The sequence below is a fragment of the Papio anubis genome, chromosome 18 (assembly GCF_008728515.1).
Source record: "Papio anubis isolate 15944 chromosome 18, Panubis1.0, whole genome shotgun sequence".
In the NCBI taxonomy this organism is placed as follows: domain Eukaryota; kingdom Metazoa; phylum Chordata; class Mammalia; order Primates; family Cercopithecidae; genus Papio; species Papio anubis.
In genome coordinates this window covers 43,340,370-43,359,388 of record NC_044993.1, presented here as the reverse complement: position 1 = coordinate 43,359,388, position 19,019 = coordinate 43,340,370, and the positions used below count along the sequence as shown (strand labels likewise).

The 19,019-nt window shown below is 34.6% G+C and overlaps 1 protein-coding gene across 5 annotated transcripts in view; it reads right to left on the bottom strand.

Moving 5' to 3' along the window:
• Positions 1-19,019, bottom strand: part of LOC101015583 (putative ankyrin repeat domain-containing protein 26-like protein) — an 86,042-nt gene that overhangs the window by 19,923 nt on the left and 47,100 nt on the right. For 2 of the 5 annotated variants that reach the window (XM_009196356.4, XM_009196358.4), the window contains exons 3-4: positions 5,717-6,670; positions 3,869-4,015 (exon numbers count right to left, since the gene is read on the bottom strand). In XM_009196356.4, coding sequence (XP_009194620.2) covers positions 3,869-4,015; positions 5,717-6,670 — 1,101 coding nt within the window. Of the gene's footprint in view, positions 1-3,868; positions 4,016-5,716; positions 6,671-11,506; positions 11,581-19,019 lie in introns of those variants that run through there. The other 3 variants (XM_009196359.4, XM_009196360.4, XM_009196362.3) reach the window with 3 other exon arrangements.

Below are 19,019 nucleotides of genomic sequence, written 5' to 3'. Positions count from 1 at the left end.
GAACATGATTAACTATGATTTATTGTATTTTTTTGAAAGCTAGAAGAGAGGATTATGAATGTTTACAAAAAAAAAGAATGGTAAAGGTTGAAGTGCTGGATATAATAATTAGCCTGATTTGATGATTATACATTATTTACATGTATCAAAATATTACTGTGTATCCTATAAATATGTACAAATATATATGACCACAGAATATAAAAGAAAGCCAGGCATGGGGTAACATGCCTGTAGTCACGGCAACTTGGGAGGCTGAAGCAGGAGGATCCCTTGAGCTCAGGAGTTTAAGGCCAGCCTGAGTAACACAGTGAGATCCAATTTCTAATATATATAAATAGATAAATAATAAAAATAGAAGGAAAACTGTATCCTATAAAGAAATAGACTGTGGACCAACCCTACTGACTGGCCTCTAATGAAGAAATGTGGTGAAAGTGATACCACGTGCCTTCCAACATTAAGTTAGAAAAGGCCCTCCATCTCACACTGCTTGTCCTTGGAACTTAGCCCCCATGTTGTGAGGAAGCTCAGGCCACAAAGACAGCCTAGGAGTTCCAATGAAGGTATTTGAGCTGCCTGCCCCAACTAAAGTTTCAGTCAATGGCCATTATGAACAACCAGACAGTTAGGGAACAAGCCTTCTGAGGATTCCAGTCCTCCAACCTCTGATTTATCCCAAGTGAAGCTCAAGGGAATGGAGATAAGCTGCCCCGGCCAAGGTTTTCCCCAGCCACAGACGGCTGAACTAAATAAATGGTGTTTTCAGCGACTCAACTTTAGATAATTTTTTAGGAAAAAATAAACAGAAAATCTGATTTAAACAAAGAGACATCAAGAAAAAATAACTTACACAGTAGAAATTAATGTCCTTTAAAGTAGGAATTAATAAGGGCTGAATTTAATTTATTAACAACAAACAATGCTAACGAGAAGCAGCAGACAATTAGGAGAAAGGCATAAGAACTACTGAGGAGAAAGTTTTTCTAAAATTTTCTTCAGTTACAAAGTCTGATAAAGAAAAAGAGCCTTTTTAGAATTTGTTCCTCAAGTTATAGGATAAAGATGGTGAGGATGAAAGGAAATATATAGTTTGAAGTTGTGAAAGGAAAATATCCTGGGCCCCCAAAATCACTAAGGAAAACTCCAGCTGGAAACTGCTTAGGGCAAACCTGCCTCCCATACTATTCCAAGTGACCTCTCTGCTCACTGAGATAGATGCATATTTGACTTTCTTCCTTCGGAAAGGCTAATCAGAAACTCAAAAGAACGTATTTCTTTGTGTATAACCTACCTGGGACCTGGAAGCTACCTCCCCACTTTGAGTCTTCCTGCCTTTGCTTCAAGTTGTCCCACCTTTCTAGAACCAATGTGCCTCTTACCTATATTGATTGATGTCTCATGTCTCCCTAAAACATATAAAACCAAGTGTGCCTTGATCACCTTGTCCACATGTCATCAGGACTTCCTAAGGCTGTGTCATGGGCATGTCCTCAAGCTTGGCAAAATAAACTCTCTAAATTAACTGAGACCTGGCTTAGATCTTCTGGGTTCACAAAGTATAAAAGGTGAAAAAAACTAGCAATATTTTGATTTTCTAACCAAAATCAGATGTTTGACCTGATTTCAATTCATTGAAATTCTAAGAGATAAGTAACTTTGAGTGTTTACTAATCAATCTAGTATTCAATGTTTATGTTCATTTCTTCAATGAGAAAATAGAGAATATTATGGAACTATCTTTAATCTTCTCAGTAGTAAAACAAATGTGTCCTTTGAATGTTAAGAAATTAAGTACAATTTCCCCTTTACCTTACTTTGAGCCTGTTTGTATGAAGAAGGTGAGACCATTTTATCTTTATTTTGTAACAAAATGCTTCTCCATGTCATACAAATTGAGCAAGACATGTTAGTGAAAAAGGATAGACATAGACCAGCATATTAGAGTTGAGAATCCAAAATTAAATCTGTATGTTTGTATTCAGTTCATTTTCACCAAGAGTTAAAAAACAAATGAGAAAAGAATAGTATTTCCAACAAATGGTATTGTCTCACCAAATGCAATATCTAAACATTTATTCAAAATAGCTAAATGTAAGAGCTAAAACTATAAAATTCTTAGATGAAGACACAGGCATAAATCTTTGTGACTGCATTTGCCAGTGGTTTCTTAGACATAACACCAAAAGGAAAAATAGATTAACCGGACTTGATCAAAATTTGGAACTTGAACAGGCACCATCAGGAAAGCAAAGAGGAAGGCCATTGAGTAGAAGTAAATATTTGAAAATCATGCATCTGATAAGGGACTTACACCTGGGATACAAAAACAACTTTTAAAATTCAGAAATAAAAAAAATTTTAAATGGGTAAAGGATTTGAATAGATATTTCTCCAAAGAAGATATACAAATGGTTCATAAACACATAAAAAGATGTTTAAAGTCATTAGTCATTAGAAGAATGCAAGTCAAAACCACAATAAAGTACCTCATAGCACTACTAGAATGAAATCTTTTCTCAGTCAAAAATATGGAAAATTTTGGCAAGGGTATGAAAACATTAGAACACCCTCACAATACTGATAAGAATGTAAAATGGCACAGCCACTTTGGAAAACAGACCGGCAGCTCCTCAAAGAGTTAACACATGACCCAGCAATTCCACTGGGTATAACCCCAATAGAAATGAAAACATATGCACTCTTACAAAAAAGTGCAAACACAAGCCCTTTTACATCAAAGTTCATGGCAGCTTTGTTAATAACAGTCCAAACTGGAAGCAACCTGATGGTCCATCAATTGATGAGTGGATAAATAAAATGATTGGTATATTCACACAATGGAATATTACTCAGCAATAAGAAGAAATTAAGTACTGATACCTGCTACCACACAGAAAACCCTTAAAATGTTATGCTAAGTGGAAAAAAAAGTCACAAAAGACCACATATTGTGTAATTCCACTGATAGAAAACATCCAGAATGGACAAATCTGTACAATCAAAGGAGACTGGTGGTTCCCTGGAGCTGAGTAAAAAGGGGAAAACTGGTCGATGATAGCTTAGGGATGCAGAGTTTCTTTTCAGGGTCATAAAAATGTTCTAAAATTGATGGTGGTGGTGGTTACACAACTGTGTGAATATAATAAGAAACTGTGAATCGCACACTTTACATGGGTGAACTGTATGGTAGGTGAATTATATCTTAATAAAGTTGCTTTTAAAAATCAAATGGCAGGATTTTGATAAATTTCTTCTCTACTTTGGATTATATACTATACATGATCTGAATATTTCTGTTTTACAATATATTTAAAAGAAACAAAATAGGAAAGAAATGCCTAACATTTCAAGTAGTTTGTAAACTAACCTAAAACATTTGCATTTTGAAGACCAGTATAACAGTTTTTCCCTGTATGCATTATCCTGAAATGCATGAAATAAATATACAGAGATTCTGTACCCATTCACAAAAGTAAAGATAGGAAATAAGACAATTTTCTGAAATAAACATTATCCTCTGATTTAATCTGGTGTGCCTCACCATGGCAACAGAGAAAATCACTAAAAAATACTGTTACACAGAAAAAAAGTCTCTCAACTTTTGTGAGAAATGATGTCTAATTCCCAACTTTTCCTGAAGGTAAATATTATAATAAAAATATGTACATAATTAAGAGGAAAAAATGACAGAATAAAAGTCAAGAGGTTAAGAAATAAGTATATTATAATGGTAATAAAATTGTAATAAAATTAATTATAATGAAAATAAAAAAGAAAGCTGTTCACTGAAATTAGTATCCTAAAACACTTGATATTATTTAACCAGCTATAGACTAACTGTTGACATGTTATATTTTATACATACTTGACTTCTGATTTGACCTGATTTCCTCTTTGAGTCCCGTGTTTCATCTAAATTAACACAACATGGTGTAGCCTCTAGTGAAGGCTCTGATACAGGTTGTTTTTTTACAGTATCAGCCAATTCTTGTTGAATTTGTCTCATAATTTCCTGTAAAGATATTTTTGTTATTGATTTTATGTCATCTTATTATTAAATGATGGTCATAGAATTTAACTCTAACATATATACTTTGAAAAATATTACCACATACTTTGATTCACCTTCTTTTCCTCATGTGTAATGAACATTCCTGTTCAATACTGAATTCAGTTAAGGACAGAAAAGGTGTTATTTTCCTGCCAAATCAGTATTCTGTAACTTAGACAACCGATACAGCCCATTATATATTCATCACCTAAGTTGGCAATGCTTAATCATCTACTGAAGTCTCAGAAAGAAATGGGTATGTGAGTGAGACTAGTGGTTGTAAATTCTATACTCTGAAATTTTTTCTCTCTTCTTTATTAGAAGTTCAAATCAACTTCACAATTCCTCATTTATTCAATTGCCTGCTCAAATCCTTCCACTAGATTGCTGTATTGAAATAAAACTAAAATTTCAATGGTCTTTGAAGCCCTTGATAATCTTGCCTCCACTTCCCTGATCTCAGCTCCTACACTCTCTCTCCTACTCACTCCATTCCCACTATATGTGAATCCTGTCACCCCTCATTAGTTTGAACATGGGGACCCAAAGCCAAACAAAGAAATCTCAGATTGCTACAATTATCTTTGTACTGGACAAAGTTATATCCAAATGAAATTAGTCATTGAGTCTAGAAATAAAAATTATGCACAAATTACTTGTAAAAACATTCAAAATAAATTACAAATGCCAGTGGTAAGATGAAATCAAATATGGTTTTACTGACATTCACATCTGTCCCAAATTATACTTAATTAAAAGTGAATCCTGTCAGAGTTGAGAGGTCATGACAATAATTTGAGATTGAAATATTTTCAGATTTAAGTCAAACTGACACGAATAAAAATAAAATTAAACCAACTTCAATATATAAGAAGCTCCTGAGGGAAAGTCTTATGAGATACAGCAGTACGCTTCAGTTCACCTGGGAAATCTGGACCTAACTGTCGAAATCACCCACCAAATTGAATCTTAACTTCAAAATACTCACTTCCGGTAGGAGCATTTCCATTTATCTGTTTCATCATGGTCTCAAAATGTGGCCACATAAAGACATGAAAATTATTATTTCAGGCCTGTTGTGGTGGCTTATGCCTGTAATTCCAGCACTTTGGGAGGCCCAGGTGGGTGGATCACCTGAGGTCAGGAGTTCGAGACCAGCCTGACCAACATGGCAAAACCCCATCTCTACTAAAAATACAGAAACTAGCCGGGTGTGATGGTGCGCACCTGAGGTCCCAGCTACTCGGTAGGCTGAGGCAGGAGAATCGCTTGAACCCGGGAAGCGGAGGTTGTAGTGAGCCAAGATCGTGCCATAGCACTCCAGCCTGGTCAACAGAGTGAGACTCTGTCTCAAATTTTAAAAAAGGTATTATTTCAGTAGTGTAAGACTACACTATTGATACTAGTCTCTATTAACAACTTGTAACTTAACCTCTCAACATTTCATAGGTGACACTATTTCTTTACTCAAAGTAAAGCATCTTTCCAGTCTTTTTTTTTTTTTTTTTTTTTTTTGCTGGCATGCTTCTAGGCTGATAAAGCAAATATGTTTATAATACATATATATTTATATTCAATGAGACTCATCATTTAGCAAAAACCAAATATTGCTTTATATTTTCTTTCAAGAAGTTTTAAAATATTTTCTTTCTCAATACTTACATTTCTTTCTGCTTTCTCTTTTTCATATTTGTACAATCTTTTATTTATGTAATTGCATTTATTAATCAACTTGTTGTTTTCCTGCTCCAGTAGAAGACTTTGCTCTTCACTCTGAGCTTGATTTTTGACAATAGCATTAAAATGCTCTTGGATATTAATTATTGTCTCTTCTTGATTATCAGCTTTCTTGTGAGCCTCATTCAGTTGCTGTCGAAGTAACAGATTTTCGTTTTGTATTTGAGATAACCTCTCCTCTAGAGATTCTTGCTTTTGAATGTATTTACTCACTTTGTCTTCTTCATTCTGAAACATTTGTTCAATTTCTTTCCTTTGACATTGTGATTGGGTTAGGTCTCTTTGGACATCTTCTAAAACCAATGTCTTTTCTCTTAGAGCATCTTTTGTGTGGTGCCACTTCATTTTGAGGCTTCTGATTTTATTTTCAGCATTAGAAAGTTTTTCAGAAAGCATCTCATTCTTATCTTTTAGGTTGCTCATATCAAAATTCATTTTTTCCTTTAAATGAAACCACTCTTGTCTTGTTCTCTGGAAATCGAGTTCTACATCTCTTTTTGATGCCTGACTTTGATCACAGTCTTGTATAGCAGCGGCCAGTCTACAACGATATGATTCAATTTCTGTTTCCAGTCTCTCCTGGTTTTGGTTTTCATCCTCCAATTTAAAACTGAGCATTTCATTCTCAGCCTTCAAAACTTCAGACTGTACACTGTACTGGAATATCGTTGTTGTAAATGTTTCCTCGTTCAACTTCAAAGTATTTTGAAGGAAATCATTCTTTTCTTTCACAATTTTAATGTCCTCAAGATAATTATTTTCCTTTTGCTGGTCCAAATTTTTCACTGTGTCTATTTCCAGTCTTAACCTGGCAATTTCTTCCCGCAACATGCAATTTTCGTACAACAGATCTTTTTCTTTCTTATGCCCATGAGAAATCTAAACAAACAAAGGAAACTTTTAGCTAGCATTCAATACAATGACATCTCATTACTTTCTCTGAAATTAAAGAATATCCTGCACATTTATACAATGAAAGCATTGCCATGAATGAATATCTAACTGGGAAAAAAAAGTTGAATTAAAACTTCAAACCTCGTAGAGCATAAATTCTCCAAAGGTCAATGATTTATTTAAAGACAATGAATCCATAAAAGGAAAAGATAAACCACTAGAGGATGTGTAAGGTTCCCAGAATTGGAGAAACCTTTCTCAGAACAATAACAAACCCAAAGGTGTAAAATAAAAGATTTTTTAAATTTACTACATTAAATATTGGGTTTACACTCTGATATCTAACCTATATACTACCATATAATAAGAGCCTTAGTTCTGCATATATTTGGACAGATGAAATTCTCAATGTCCTTTAAGTTCCTTTTTCCTGAGACTATTCTACAGATATTCTCTTTTGGTAGTATTTTTTATAGGCAGTCCTAAGAATGACATGCATGCATAAATGCTAAATATAAGCATCTCACTAAGCACTTGGTGATGTATTTAGATACATCACCAAACTCAATTATCACAATTCTGCAAAGGAGTGGTCAAAAAATAAGCAAGCTGCAAAATTTCCCCCAGGTTTTCTAACCACTTCTAGTGCACCTCCACCAAATCACATTTATTTCTGTAGTGTAACTAAATACAAAAAGAAACTTTTTTATTTCAAAGCACCAATAGTAAATAAGATAAAATTATAGAGCTTTGCTTAGAGAGTCATAAAATCATTTGTCATTGCAATAACTTCTATTTCCTCTTTATAATGTTTGAAAGAGTCATAAATATGAAATGGGGGAAATATACTGAACTATTTTACTAGGAACAAAATACATATTAGTAAATTATCACTAGTATATATTGTGGCATACCATTGTGTTCAAACTCTTTGTACTCAAATTAGACACTATTGGAGCAGACTGTTACTCTTCTCAAAAGTAAAAAGAAGAACATCCAAAATATGGTCTCTGAACTGCCTATACATTTTCTTCTTACCTATCAGTGGAAATAATAAACTAACCCCTGCATTAATATAAAACTAAGATTAAATCACTTTCAACAACTAGAACATGTTTTGTTAGTAGCAAGGGTTTTGACATTATAGAAAGATCATTAATTCCTATGGAAAGTATCAAATGCTTCTGCTTTTCATGAGGCCAGTATGAATATCACTACTTGACTATTGCAGACAAATGGCATTAAATTAAGAACATCATTTTATTCAGTGGACCAAAGGCCAGAACCCCCACCACCACCTCATAAAAGACAAAGACAAAAATTGTCTTCTTCCTTCTTTACAACTTGGATTTTAAACAGCTAGCTTTTGAAGATGTGATATTGTGGGGCTTCAGGAACAGAAAGGAAGCTTCACCGTTTGTGCACTAAGCTATTCTTTTCCCCACTGCCTTTTATCTTTCTTTTTTATCTGTCTAGAACTCAGTTTTCTACTTTAAAGTCATACACTAAATTTTTGGCTGAGAATATATGATACTTATATAAAAATATCATATACGCCATTAACTTACCATACTCTATCAAACAATAGAATATAGAAGTCTGACTCAACAGAAACATTTGAGAGTTATTAAAATTATGTGAAAGTATATATACTTCTCAAAAATATTGAAAGTGGTTATAATATAATTATATGTTGCAAGAGTTGCAGTTAAACAGATACACTACAAAACATGAAAGCACAAGAAACAGATTCATTGGCCAGGAATATTTCTTACAACTCTCAAGACTAGTACATTTTTATCTCCCTTCTCAGTCATTGCTTCCTTCCCATTGTATTTCCATTTTATTGCTAAACACATCTCATCTTTACATAAATGGAAGGGAAAACCCTAGGGCTATAATTTTAAGCAATTTTCTTTATGCTTATCCTGGTTCTGAAGGTCATAGGCATATAGATAAATTAGTTTATGATTTCTTATACCACTTGGAAAACTTGATAGACTTTGCTTGATCAAGGAACAAAGATTAGAGAAAGTTTTTCTGAACTTCTATCATTTAGATAGCAGAAATAATCTATTTCTATGTACAGATTTAGATAACCCAATTTTACACGTAAGTTTATCATCAGTAGAAATTCAGAATGGATCCGATGATTGATAAAGAGAGAAAACAAAGAGTAACAACAAGTAAACCTCTACCACTTTTTGAAGTTGAACTTTCTTCAAAACCAGGAACTCTACTTGTAATATGTCTACTTCATTCTTAAACCTTTGTGTATCTTACTGTCATTTTCTTTGTAGATCTACTTTTGATATTCTGTCATGATGTAGTGATAAAGAACTCAAATTTTCTAATTCAGGCACCATGATTTTGTAGTTACTAGCACTGAGACTGTCATAGAATGGCTTCTGGAACAAGTCTTGTATTGCTTTTGTTTTCTTCTAAGTGCCTATATCTGCAGAAATACTGTGGCTTTTTATTTGAATCATGTTTTATCTCTCTGGAGGGGGTACCCAATGAATCTGAAAGACCTTTTGGATCACTAGATAGAGGCATATGCCTGATGTCTAATTTGATGCCTCATGGTATCTTGGTCATATTTTTTTGTCATTTGCATATCAAACTCTTGACCTTCTTTCATTTCCATTGTAACAACTTCTGGGTCCCTTGCTTTTTTTTTTTTTTTTTTGATGGAGTCTCACTCTGTTGCCCAGGCTGGAGTGCAGTGGCGCGATCTCGGCTCACAGTTCCATGCTTTCTTAGAGTCTCTATCATTATAAAAATTCTCCTCATCTATGTTAAAAACATATTCATTATCTGGTTTGTTATTTTCACAGTCTAATTTATTTTCATTTAAATAAAGCTTAGAAGATGTCTGGCAAACATGTACCAAAAACCCAGAATATGAATGAGATATACACACATTTTTGAGACTGAGTTCCATGTGTTCAACAAAATGCCTGCAATGCCACAAAGACAGGCACTCCAGATGCATCTTTTTCCCTCACAAGTATATTATTTGTCAAATTAGAAGGAATTTCCTTTATGTTTGTTTCTCCTTTTGAGCTATCATGGAGTGGCTTCAGGAAAAACAGTAATTTGTATTTTTCACAGATTTCACCAAACCTCTGATTTAACTCACTTGTAAGAAGTGAATTCATTTTCATTTTCCCACTCTAATTTGCCTCATTTAATACACATTTCCTCAGACTTTTACACAAAAAAGTCCTGAATATACAGACGTATCCTCTCTATCCAATCTTTATTTTTTTCTTGGTCTTGAGATATTTTTGGCAGATGCAAAAGGGAAAGATTAATTTGCTCGTTTTATTTCTCAGAAGTTGTCTTTGTCAGAGTGCATGTTTTTGTTTTTATTTTTTGAGACAAGGTCTCACTCTGTTGCACAAGTTAGAGTGCCGTGGTACAAACATGGCTCATTGCAGCCTCAACTTCCTGGGCTCAAGTGATCCTCTCATCTCAGCCTCCCATGTAGCTGGAAACACAGGCACATGCTACCATGCTTGGCTAATTTTCAAAAACAATTTTGTAGAGATGGGGCATCACCATGTTGCCCAGGCTAGTCTTGAACTCCTGGACTGAAGCAGTCCTCCCACCTCGGCCTCCCAAACTACTAAGATTACAGGCATTAGCCACTGTGCCCAGCCAGGAGCATGTTTTTAAAATAACTTTATTTTCAGTAAAGTGTAAAGAAAAAAAATTAAAGTAATTAAAATTAAAATTTAATTGTTAAATTTCTTTGTATGTTTAACTATTCCCAAATCACAGGGAGAAGTAAAAAATAATTTGCCTTAGCTAAAACTGCAAGAAAAAAATAAACCAGCAAACTTAACTTTGGCACTGTTGTTTGGAATAAATTCATTTTTTGTTATATCTACCAAAACATGAATGAGCAGATGATTAGTAGTGTTACAAAAGTGTCCTCACCTGAAAAGATTTTACCTCAGCATACCCTAACTAGTGAGCACGTGTGGTGCATTTAAGTACTTTTTCTGAAGATTACTATCTGGACTGTAGGCAAACTTTGTTAGAAGAAAAAATCAATACCAATCAGGAAGAAAAGCAAATTCTCAAATTTTAATTCAAATTACATTCTGTAATATGACACTCTGATGTATCCAGTTTATCTGCTTAAGTCCAGTTCTAATATATTCTAATATCCACCGATGATGATGGATTACAAATTTTATACTATTTACTGACTTCTTGCATTGAAATAAGTTAGAAAGTTATTGTTCATATCCTAATACCAAAGGTCCCATTCTGCAGAGTATGGTTCTCTTAATAAACACTTAGGTTGATTTTATGACCCAGCTCTCTTCCTAAACATGACCTGAAGTCAATGAGAGAGCGTGAGGCAGAATACATGTTTAACCTTGGCATTCATTAGTGACTGGCAATATAAAACTGCACATTTTGAACCACTGGCCATCATGACTCCTTTAACATGAATACAATGGCCATCACTCTTAAACTGCTCCTTTTGCTCAATAATATGATTCAATAATTCATTTTACTTTCTTCATCATGTAAACATGTCATAAAGATAAAAAAGGAAAGAAAATTTTGAAAATGTTTTCTCTCTATTCCAAGGGTAAAGATGAGGTATAAGTTACTATAGATTTTAAAAATCTTTTAAGTTTTATAACTAGTTAAAATGTATTTAAAATTCAATATTAAATAGTAAATTAAAATCTATTGATTAACAAAGGCTAATCTGAAAGGTAATTTCATTTGGACTACCCTATATTATTAAAGCAAAGAACATAATCAACCAGAAATTTAAATGAAATTGTTGTATACTTGGAGCTCATTGTTTTCACTTTCTTCAAGTCTTTCTTGCTCTTCCTCTGATATCACTGCTAAGACTTGTTCTGCTGAAAAAATCACACATTTAGTTAAAATGAACTACTTGAACAGTTAAACTATAGTCTTTATGAAAATAGATTAAAACTAATATTTCATTTTATTTTATAAGTTGTGAATTTAAAGGAAGCTTAATCTTTAGCAGGATATTTACTTCTTTAATAAATGCTCCTAATTCTTAAAACTTCAAGAAACCACCTGGGGAGACACTAGATGTCACTGGTTGAAGATAAACACACATGTCAAACATTCACTTGCAAATGTATGTACCAAACATAAATAAAGAAAACCATCACAAACAAAATAAAAATTTTTAAATGTGAGCCCTTGGGCCTTAAGTGAACATTGGTGGTACCCTGGCAGGATTCCTCCTAGGTCTGTGGTGGTGGTGGTGGACATGGTAAGAGATTCCTCTGCCTGAGGAGATGGGAGGGAAGAGTGGAAAGGACTTTGTCTTGTGGTTTCAGTGCCAGCTTAACTGCAGTAGAATACAGCACCAGGTAGATTTCTAAGGTTTCCAACTGTAGGCCCTGGCTCGCAGACAGTATATGTGGCCCCTCCTGGGGCCTGAAGGGACTCTCACTGCCCTGAATGGAAGGACATAAGACTGGTTGACTTCACCACCAGTTGATTGCAGAGCCCTACAGGCTTGAGCAGTCTGATGCAGTGAAATCCCAGTGCGGGTGGACACAGAGGTGCTTATTTAAATCCTCCCCCAGCCCCAGGTAGCACAGAGACAGACTCCATTTGTTTGGGAGATAGTAAGGGAAGAGAACAATGGTTTATATCTGGTAATTCAGAGACTTCTTCCAGCTCTTATTGAACAACCACCAAAAGCATGTCTCTATGAGGCTGCAAACATGACAGAATTACTGGGCTTAGGGTCCCTGACCCCTAATGCAGATATGGGTGCAGTAACCAAAAGCATAGACACTATACCCAAGTCCCTTTGAGTACCTGGAAAGCCTTATCAAGAAGGATGAGTACAAACAAGTCCAGACTGAAGATTACAATAAATACAAAGCTCTTCAATGCCCAGACACAGACAATCATCCACAAACATGAAGACCATCCAGGAAAACATGATTTCACCAAGCGAAATAAATAAGGCACCAGGGACCAATTCCAGAGAGACAGAGATATATTACCTTTCAGACAGATAATTCAAAACAGCTTTGTTGAGGAAACTCAAAAAACATTCAAGATAACACAAAGAAAAAAATTCCAGAACTCTATCAGATAAATTTAACAAAGAGATTGAAATAATTAAAAAGAATCAAGAAGAAATTCTGAAGTTGAAAAATGCAATTGATGTACTGAAGGATGCATGAGTCCCTTAATAGCAGAACTGATCAAGAAGAAGACAGAATCAGTGAGCTTGAAGATAGGCTACTTGAGAAAACACAGTCAGAAGATACAAAAGAAAAAGGTAAAGGAAAGAATGAAGCATGCCTACAAGATCTAGAAAATAGCCAAATAAAGCAATTCCAAGAGTTAATAGCCTTAGAGAGGAGGAAGTGAGATAGATGGGAGAAGAAAGTTTATTCAAAGAAATAACAAAGTTCTTCCTAAACCTCAAGATATATATCAATATTCAAGTGCAAGAAGGTTATAGAAAACCAAGCAGATTTAACCCAAAGAAGGCTACCTCAAGGACCTTAATAATCAAACTTACAATGATCGAAAATAAAGAAAGGCTCATTTATCCCTGCAGCAAGCAAAGAGAAACAAATAACATACGACGAAGCTGCAATACAACTGGAAATAATAGACTTTTGGGTGGAAAACTTACAGGCCAGGAGAGAGTGGCATGACATATTTAAAGTGCTGAAGGAAAAACACTTTTATCTTAGAATAGTATATCCAGTGCAAATGTCTTTTAAATAGAAGGAGAAATAAAGATTTTCCCAGACAAACAAAGGCTGACAAATTCAATCAATACCAGACCTGTCCCACAAGGAATGCTAAAGAGAGTTCTTCAATCTGAAACAAAAGAATGTTAATGAGCAATAAGAAACAACCTGAAATCAATGAATCTTCCACAACTCACTGATAATAGTAAGTACACAGACAAACATAGAATATTGTAACACTGCAATTATGGTGTGTAAACTTTTCATATCTTAAGTAGATTTCAAATCCTCATAGTAACCTTAAATCTAAAAACATACAATGGATACACACACACAATAGCAGGAAATTAAAACATTCCAACAGAGAAAATCACCTTTACTAAAAGGAAGACAAGAAGGAAGAGAAGACTACAGAATGATTAGAAAATAAGTTACAAACTAACAGGTGTAAGTCCTCACTTATCAATAACAACATTGAATATAAATAACTAAACTCTCCAATCAAAATATATAAATTGAATGAATTAATTTAAAAAAAACAGACCCAATGATCTTTTGCCTTACACATAGACTGAAAATAAAAACATGACATATGATATTCCCCACCAATGAAAACCAAAAAAGAGAATCAGTAGCTATATACTTATATTGGACAAAATAGACTTCAAGACAAAAACTGTAAGAGACAAAAAAGGGAACTGTATCTTGATAAAGGGGTCATTTTAGCAAAAGGATATAACAATTTTAAATATATATGCACCCATACTGGAGAACCTAGATAAATAAAGCAAATGTTACTAGAGCTAAAGAGAGAGAGAGCACACCCTCAATACAATACTAGCTGAAGGCTTCAATACCCCACTTTCAGAATTTCACAGATCATCCAGATAGAAAATCAACAAAGAAACATCAGACTTAATCTGACCTATAGGTCAAATGGACCAAATAAATGTTTACAGAACATTTCATCCAAAAGCTGCAAAATACTCATTCTTCTTCTTAGTACATGGATCATTCTCAAGAACAGGCCATATGTTAGGCCATAAAACAAGTCTTAAAACCCTCAAAAAATGGAAACTATCAAGTATCTTCTCTGACCACAATGGACTCAAACTAGAAATCCATAACAAGAGGAATTTTGGAAACTACACAAGCACAAGGAAATCAAATAACATGCTGCTGAATAACCTGTGAGTCAATGAAGAGATTAAGAAAATAAACTGAAAATTTTTCTCAATAATGGAACAAGAACCAAAACCTATATGATACCATGAAAGCAGTGCTAACAGAGATGATTATAGCTGGGTGCCAGCATCAAAAAGGAGACAAAACTTTAAGTAAACAACCTAACATTGCATCTCAAAGAATTAGAAAAGCAAGATCAAACCAAACCCAAAGGTAGCAGAAGAAAAGAAATAACAAAGATCAGAACAGAAATAAATGAAATTGAAACAAACAAAACAATACAAAAAAATGAACATAACAAAAACTTGATTTTTTTGAAAAGTGACATAAAATTGACAAATCTTTAGTCAGACTAAGAAAAAAGAGAGGAGACTCAAATATAATCAGAGATGAAAAAGCAGTCATTCAAAAACAAGCAATGGGGAAAGGATTTCCTATAAAAAAAGGTGCTAGGAAAACTGGCTAACCATATTCAGAAAACTGAAACTGGACCCCTTCCCTTACCTTATACAAAAATCAACTCAAGATGGATTAAACACTTAAATGTAAAACCCAAAACTGTAAAAACCCTAGAAGAAAATCTAGGCAATACCATTCAGAAAATAGGTATGGGCAAGAATATTATGATGAAATCACCAAAAGCAATTGCAACAAAAGCTAAAATTGACAAATGGGATCTAACTAAGCTAAAGAGCTTCTGCACAGCAAAAGAAACTATCATCAGAGTGAACAGGCAACCTACAGAATGGAAGAAAATTTTTGCAATCTACCCATGTGACAAAGGTCTAATATCCAGAATTCACAAGGAACTTAAACTTTTAAGAAAAAGAAACAACCCCATCAAAATGTGGGCAAAGAATATGAACACACACTTCTCAAAAGAAGACATTTATGCAGCCAACAAACGTATGAACAAAAGCTCAATATCACTGATCATTAGAGAAATGCAAATCAAAACCACAATGAGATTCCATCTCATGCCAGTCAGAATGGCGATTATTAAAAAGTCAAGAAACAACAGATGCTGGCAAGGCTGTGCAGAAATAGGAACACTTTTACACTGTTGGTGGGAATGTAAATTAGTTCAGCCCTTATGGAAGACAGTGTGGCAATTCCTCAAGGATCTAGAACCAGAAATATCACTTGACCGAGCAATTCCATTACTGGGTATATACTCAAAGGAATATAAATCATTCTTTTATAAAGATACATGCACATGTATATTCACTGCAGCATTACTCACAATAGCAAAGACATGAAACCTACCCAAATGCCTGTCAATGATAGATTGGATAAAGAAAATGTGGTATATATATGCCATGAAATATCATGCAGCTAGAAAAAGGAATGAGATTCTGTCCTTTGCAGGGACATGGATGAAGCTGGAAGCCATTATCCTCAGCAAACTAACATAGACACAGAAAACCAAATATCACATGTTCTCACTCATAAGTGGGAGTTAAACAATGAGAACACATGGACACAGGGAGTAGAATAACACACACCAGGGCAACTCGGTGGCAGGATGGGAGGGAACACATCAGGACAAATGGCTAATACATGCAGGGCTTAATACCTAGGCGACAGCTTGATAGGTGCAGCAAACCTCCGTGACACACATTTACCTATGTAACAAACCTGCACATTCTCCACATGTATCCCAGAACTTCAGTATAATTTTTTAAAAAAAGGAAAAGCAGTCATTACAATTGATTCTGCAGAAATTCAAAGATCGTTAGAGGCTACTGTGAAAAACTATATGCCAAAAAATTGGAAAACCTATAATAAATGAATAAATCCCTAGACACACATGACCCACCGAGATTGAATCACGAAGAAATCCAAAACCTGAACAGACTAAGAACAAGTAATGAGATTGAAGCCAGCAAAGTTTAGGGGACCTAGCGAAGTCTCCCAGCAAAGCCTAGGACCTGATGGCTTCACTGCTTAATTTTACTAAACATTTAAAGAATAAGTACTACTAATGCTACTCAAACTATTCTGAAAGACAGAAGAGAATGGAATAATTCCAAACTCATTATACAATGCCAGTATTACCCTGATACCAAAATGAGACAAAGACACATCAAAAAAAGAAAACTACACTGTTTATCTCTCTGATAAACATTGATGCAAAAAATCTTCAACCAATACTAGCAAAACAAATTCAACAACACATTTCAAAAATTACACTTCATAACCATGTAAAGTGTATCTCAGGAATGAAAAGATGATTCAATATATGCAAATCAATCAAAAAAGAATTGAATATATATATATAATTGAATATATACATGCAAATCAATCAATGTGATATAGCATATCAATAGAATGAAGAATAACAATCATATGATCATTTCAACTGATACAAAAAAAAAGCATCTGGTAAAAATTCAATGTCCCCTTATAATAAAAACCCTCAAAAAACTGGGTATAGAAAGAACATACCTCAACACAACAAAAGTCATACACAACAGACCCATAGCTAGTATCATAATGGGGAAATCCTGAAGGTCTTTCCTCTAAGATCTGGAACATGACAAGAACGTCCACTGTCACCAATGTTATTCAACATAGTACTGAAAGTTCTAGCTATAGCAACTAGATAAGAGATAGAAATGAAGAACATCTAAATAGGAAAGGAAGAAGTAAAATGATATAATGATATAATCTTATATTTGGAAAACCTAAACACCTCATTAAAAAACTATTAGAACTGATAAATTCAATAAAGTTGTAGGATGCAAAGTCAACATACAAAAATCAGTAGCATTTTAGATGCCAAAAGTGAACAATCTGAAATCAAAATCAAGGAAGTCATCTATCTCATTTATAACAGCTACAAATAAAATGAAATACCTAAAAATTAACATAATCAAAGAAGTACAAGATCTCTACAATGAAAACTGTAAGTCTTCAGTGAAAGAAATTGAACAGGACACCAAATAATGAAAAGATATTTCATTTTCATAAACTGGAAGAACCAGTAATTTTTTTTTTTTTTTTTGGAGAAGGAGTCTCGCTCTGTCACCCAGGCTGGAGTGCAGTGGCCGATCTCAGCTCACTGCAAGCTCCGCCTCCCGAGTTTAGGCCATTCTCCTGCCTCAGCCTCCCAAGTAGCTGGGACTACAGGCGCCCGCCACCTCGCCTGGCTAGTTTTTTGTATTTTTTAGTAGAGACGGGGTTTCACCATGTTCGCCAGGATGGTCTCGATCTCCTGACCTCGTGATCTGCCCATCTCAGCCTCCCGATTACAGGCTTGAGATTACAGGCTTGAGCCACCACACCCGGCTAGAACCAGTGCTGGGATTACAGGCTTGAGCCACCGCACCCGGCCAGAACCAGTATTTTTTAAACGTTCATACTACCCAAAGTAATCTACAGATTCAATGCAATCCCTATCAAAATACCAATGACATTCCTCATAGCAATAGAAAAAAACTGTCCTAAAATGTATATGGAACCACAAAAGACCCAGGATTGCCAAAGCTATCTAAAGCAAAAAGAAAGAAACTGGAGGAATCACATTACCTGACTCCAAATTATACTGCAGAGCTATAGTAACTAAAACAGTATGGCACTGGCATAAAAACAGACATACAGACCAACACAACAGAATAGAGAAGCCAGAAACAAATCCACATACCTACAGTGAAATCATGTTTGACTTCACACACTGGGGAAGAAGAACATATACACTAGAGAAAAAGACAGTCTCTTCAATAAATGGTGCTGGGAAAACTGGATATCTATACGCAGAAGAATGAAACTAGACTCCTATCCCTCACCACATACAAAAAGCAAATCAAAATGGATTAAAGACTTAAAACTAAGACCTCAAGCTATAAAACTGCTAGAAGAAAACACTGGGGAAACTCTCCAGGACATCACTGTGGGCAATCATTTTTTGAGTAATATCCTACAAGCACAGGCAATAAAAGCAAAAATAGACAAATGGGGTCACATCAAGTTAAAATGCTTCTGTACAGCAAAAGATACAATCAACAAAGGGAACAGACAACCCACAGAATGGGAGAAAATATTTGCAAACTACCCATCTGACAAGGGATTAATAACCAGAATACACAAAGAGCTCAAATAACTGTATGGGGAAAAAAACTAATAATTCAATTTAAAAATGGGCAAAAGATCTGAATAGACATTTCTCAAAAGAAGACATACAAATGGCAAACATGCATATGAAAAGGTTCTCAACATCAGTGATCATCAGAGAGATGCAAATCAAAACTATAATGAGATGTCACCTTGCCCCAGTTAATATGGCTTATAGACAAAAGGCAATAACAAATGCTGATGAGGATGTGAAGAAAAGGGAAACCTTGTATGCTGTTGGTGGGAATGTAAATTAGTACAATGACTATGAGCAATAGTTTGGAGGTTCCTCAGAATAC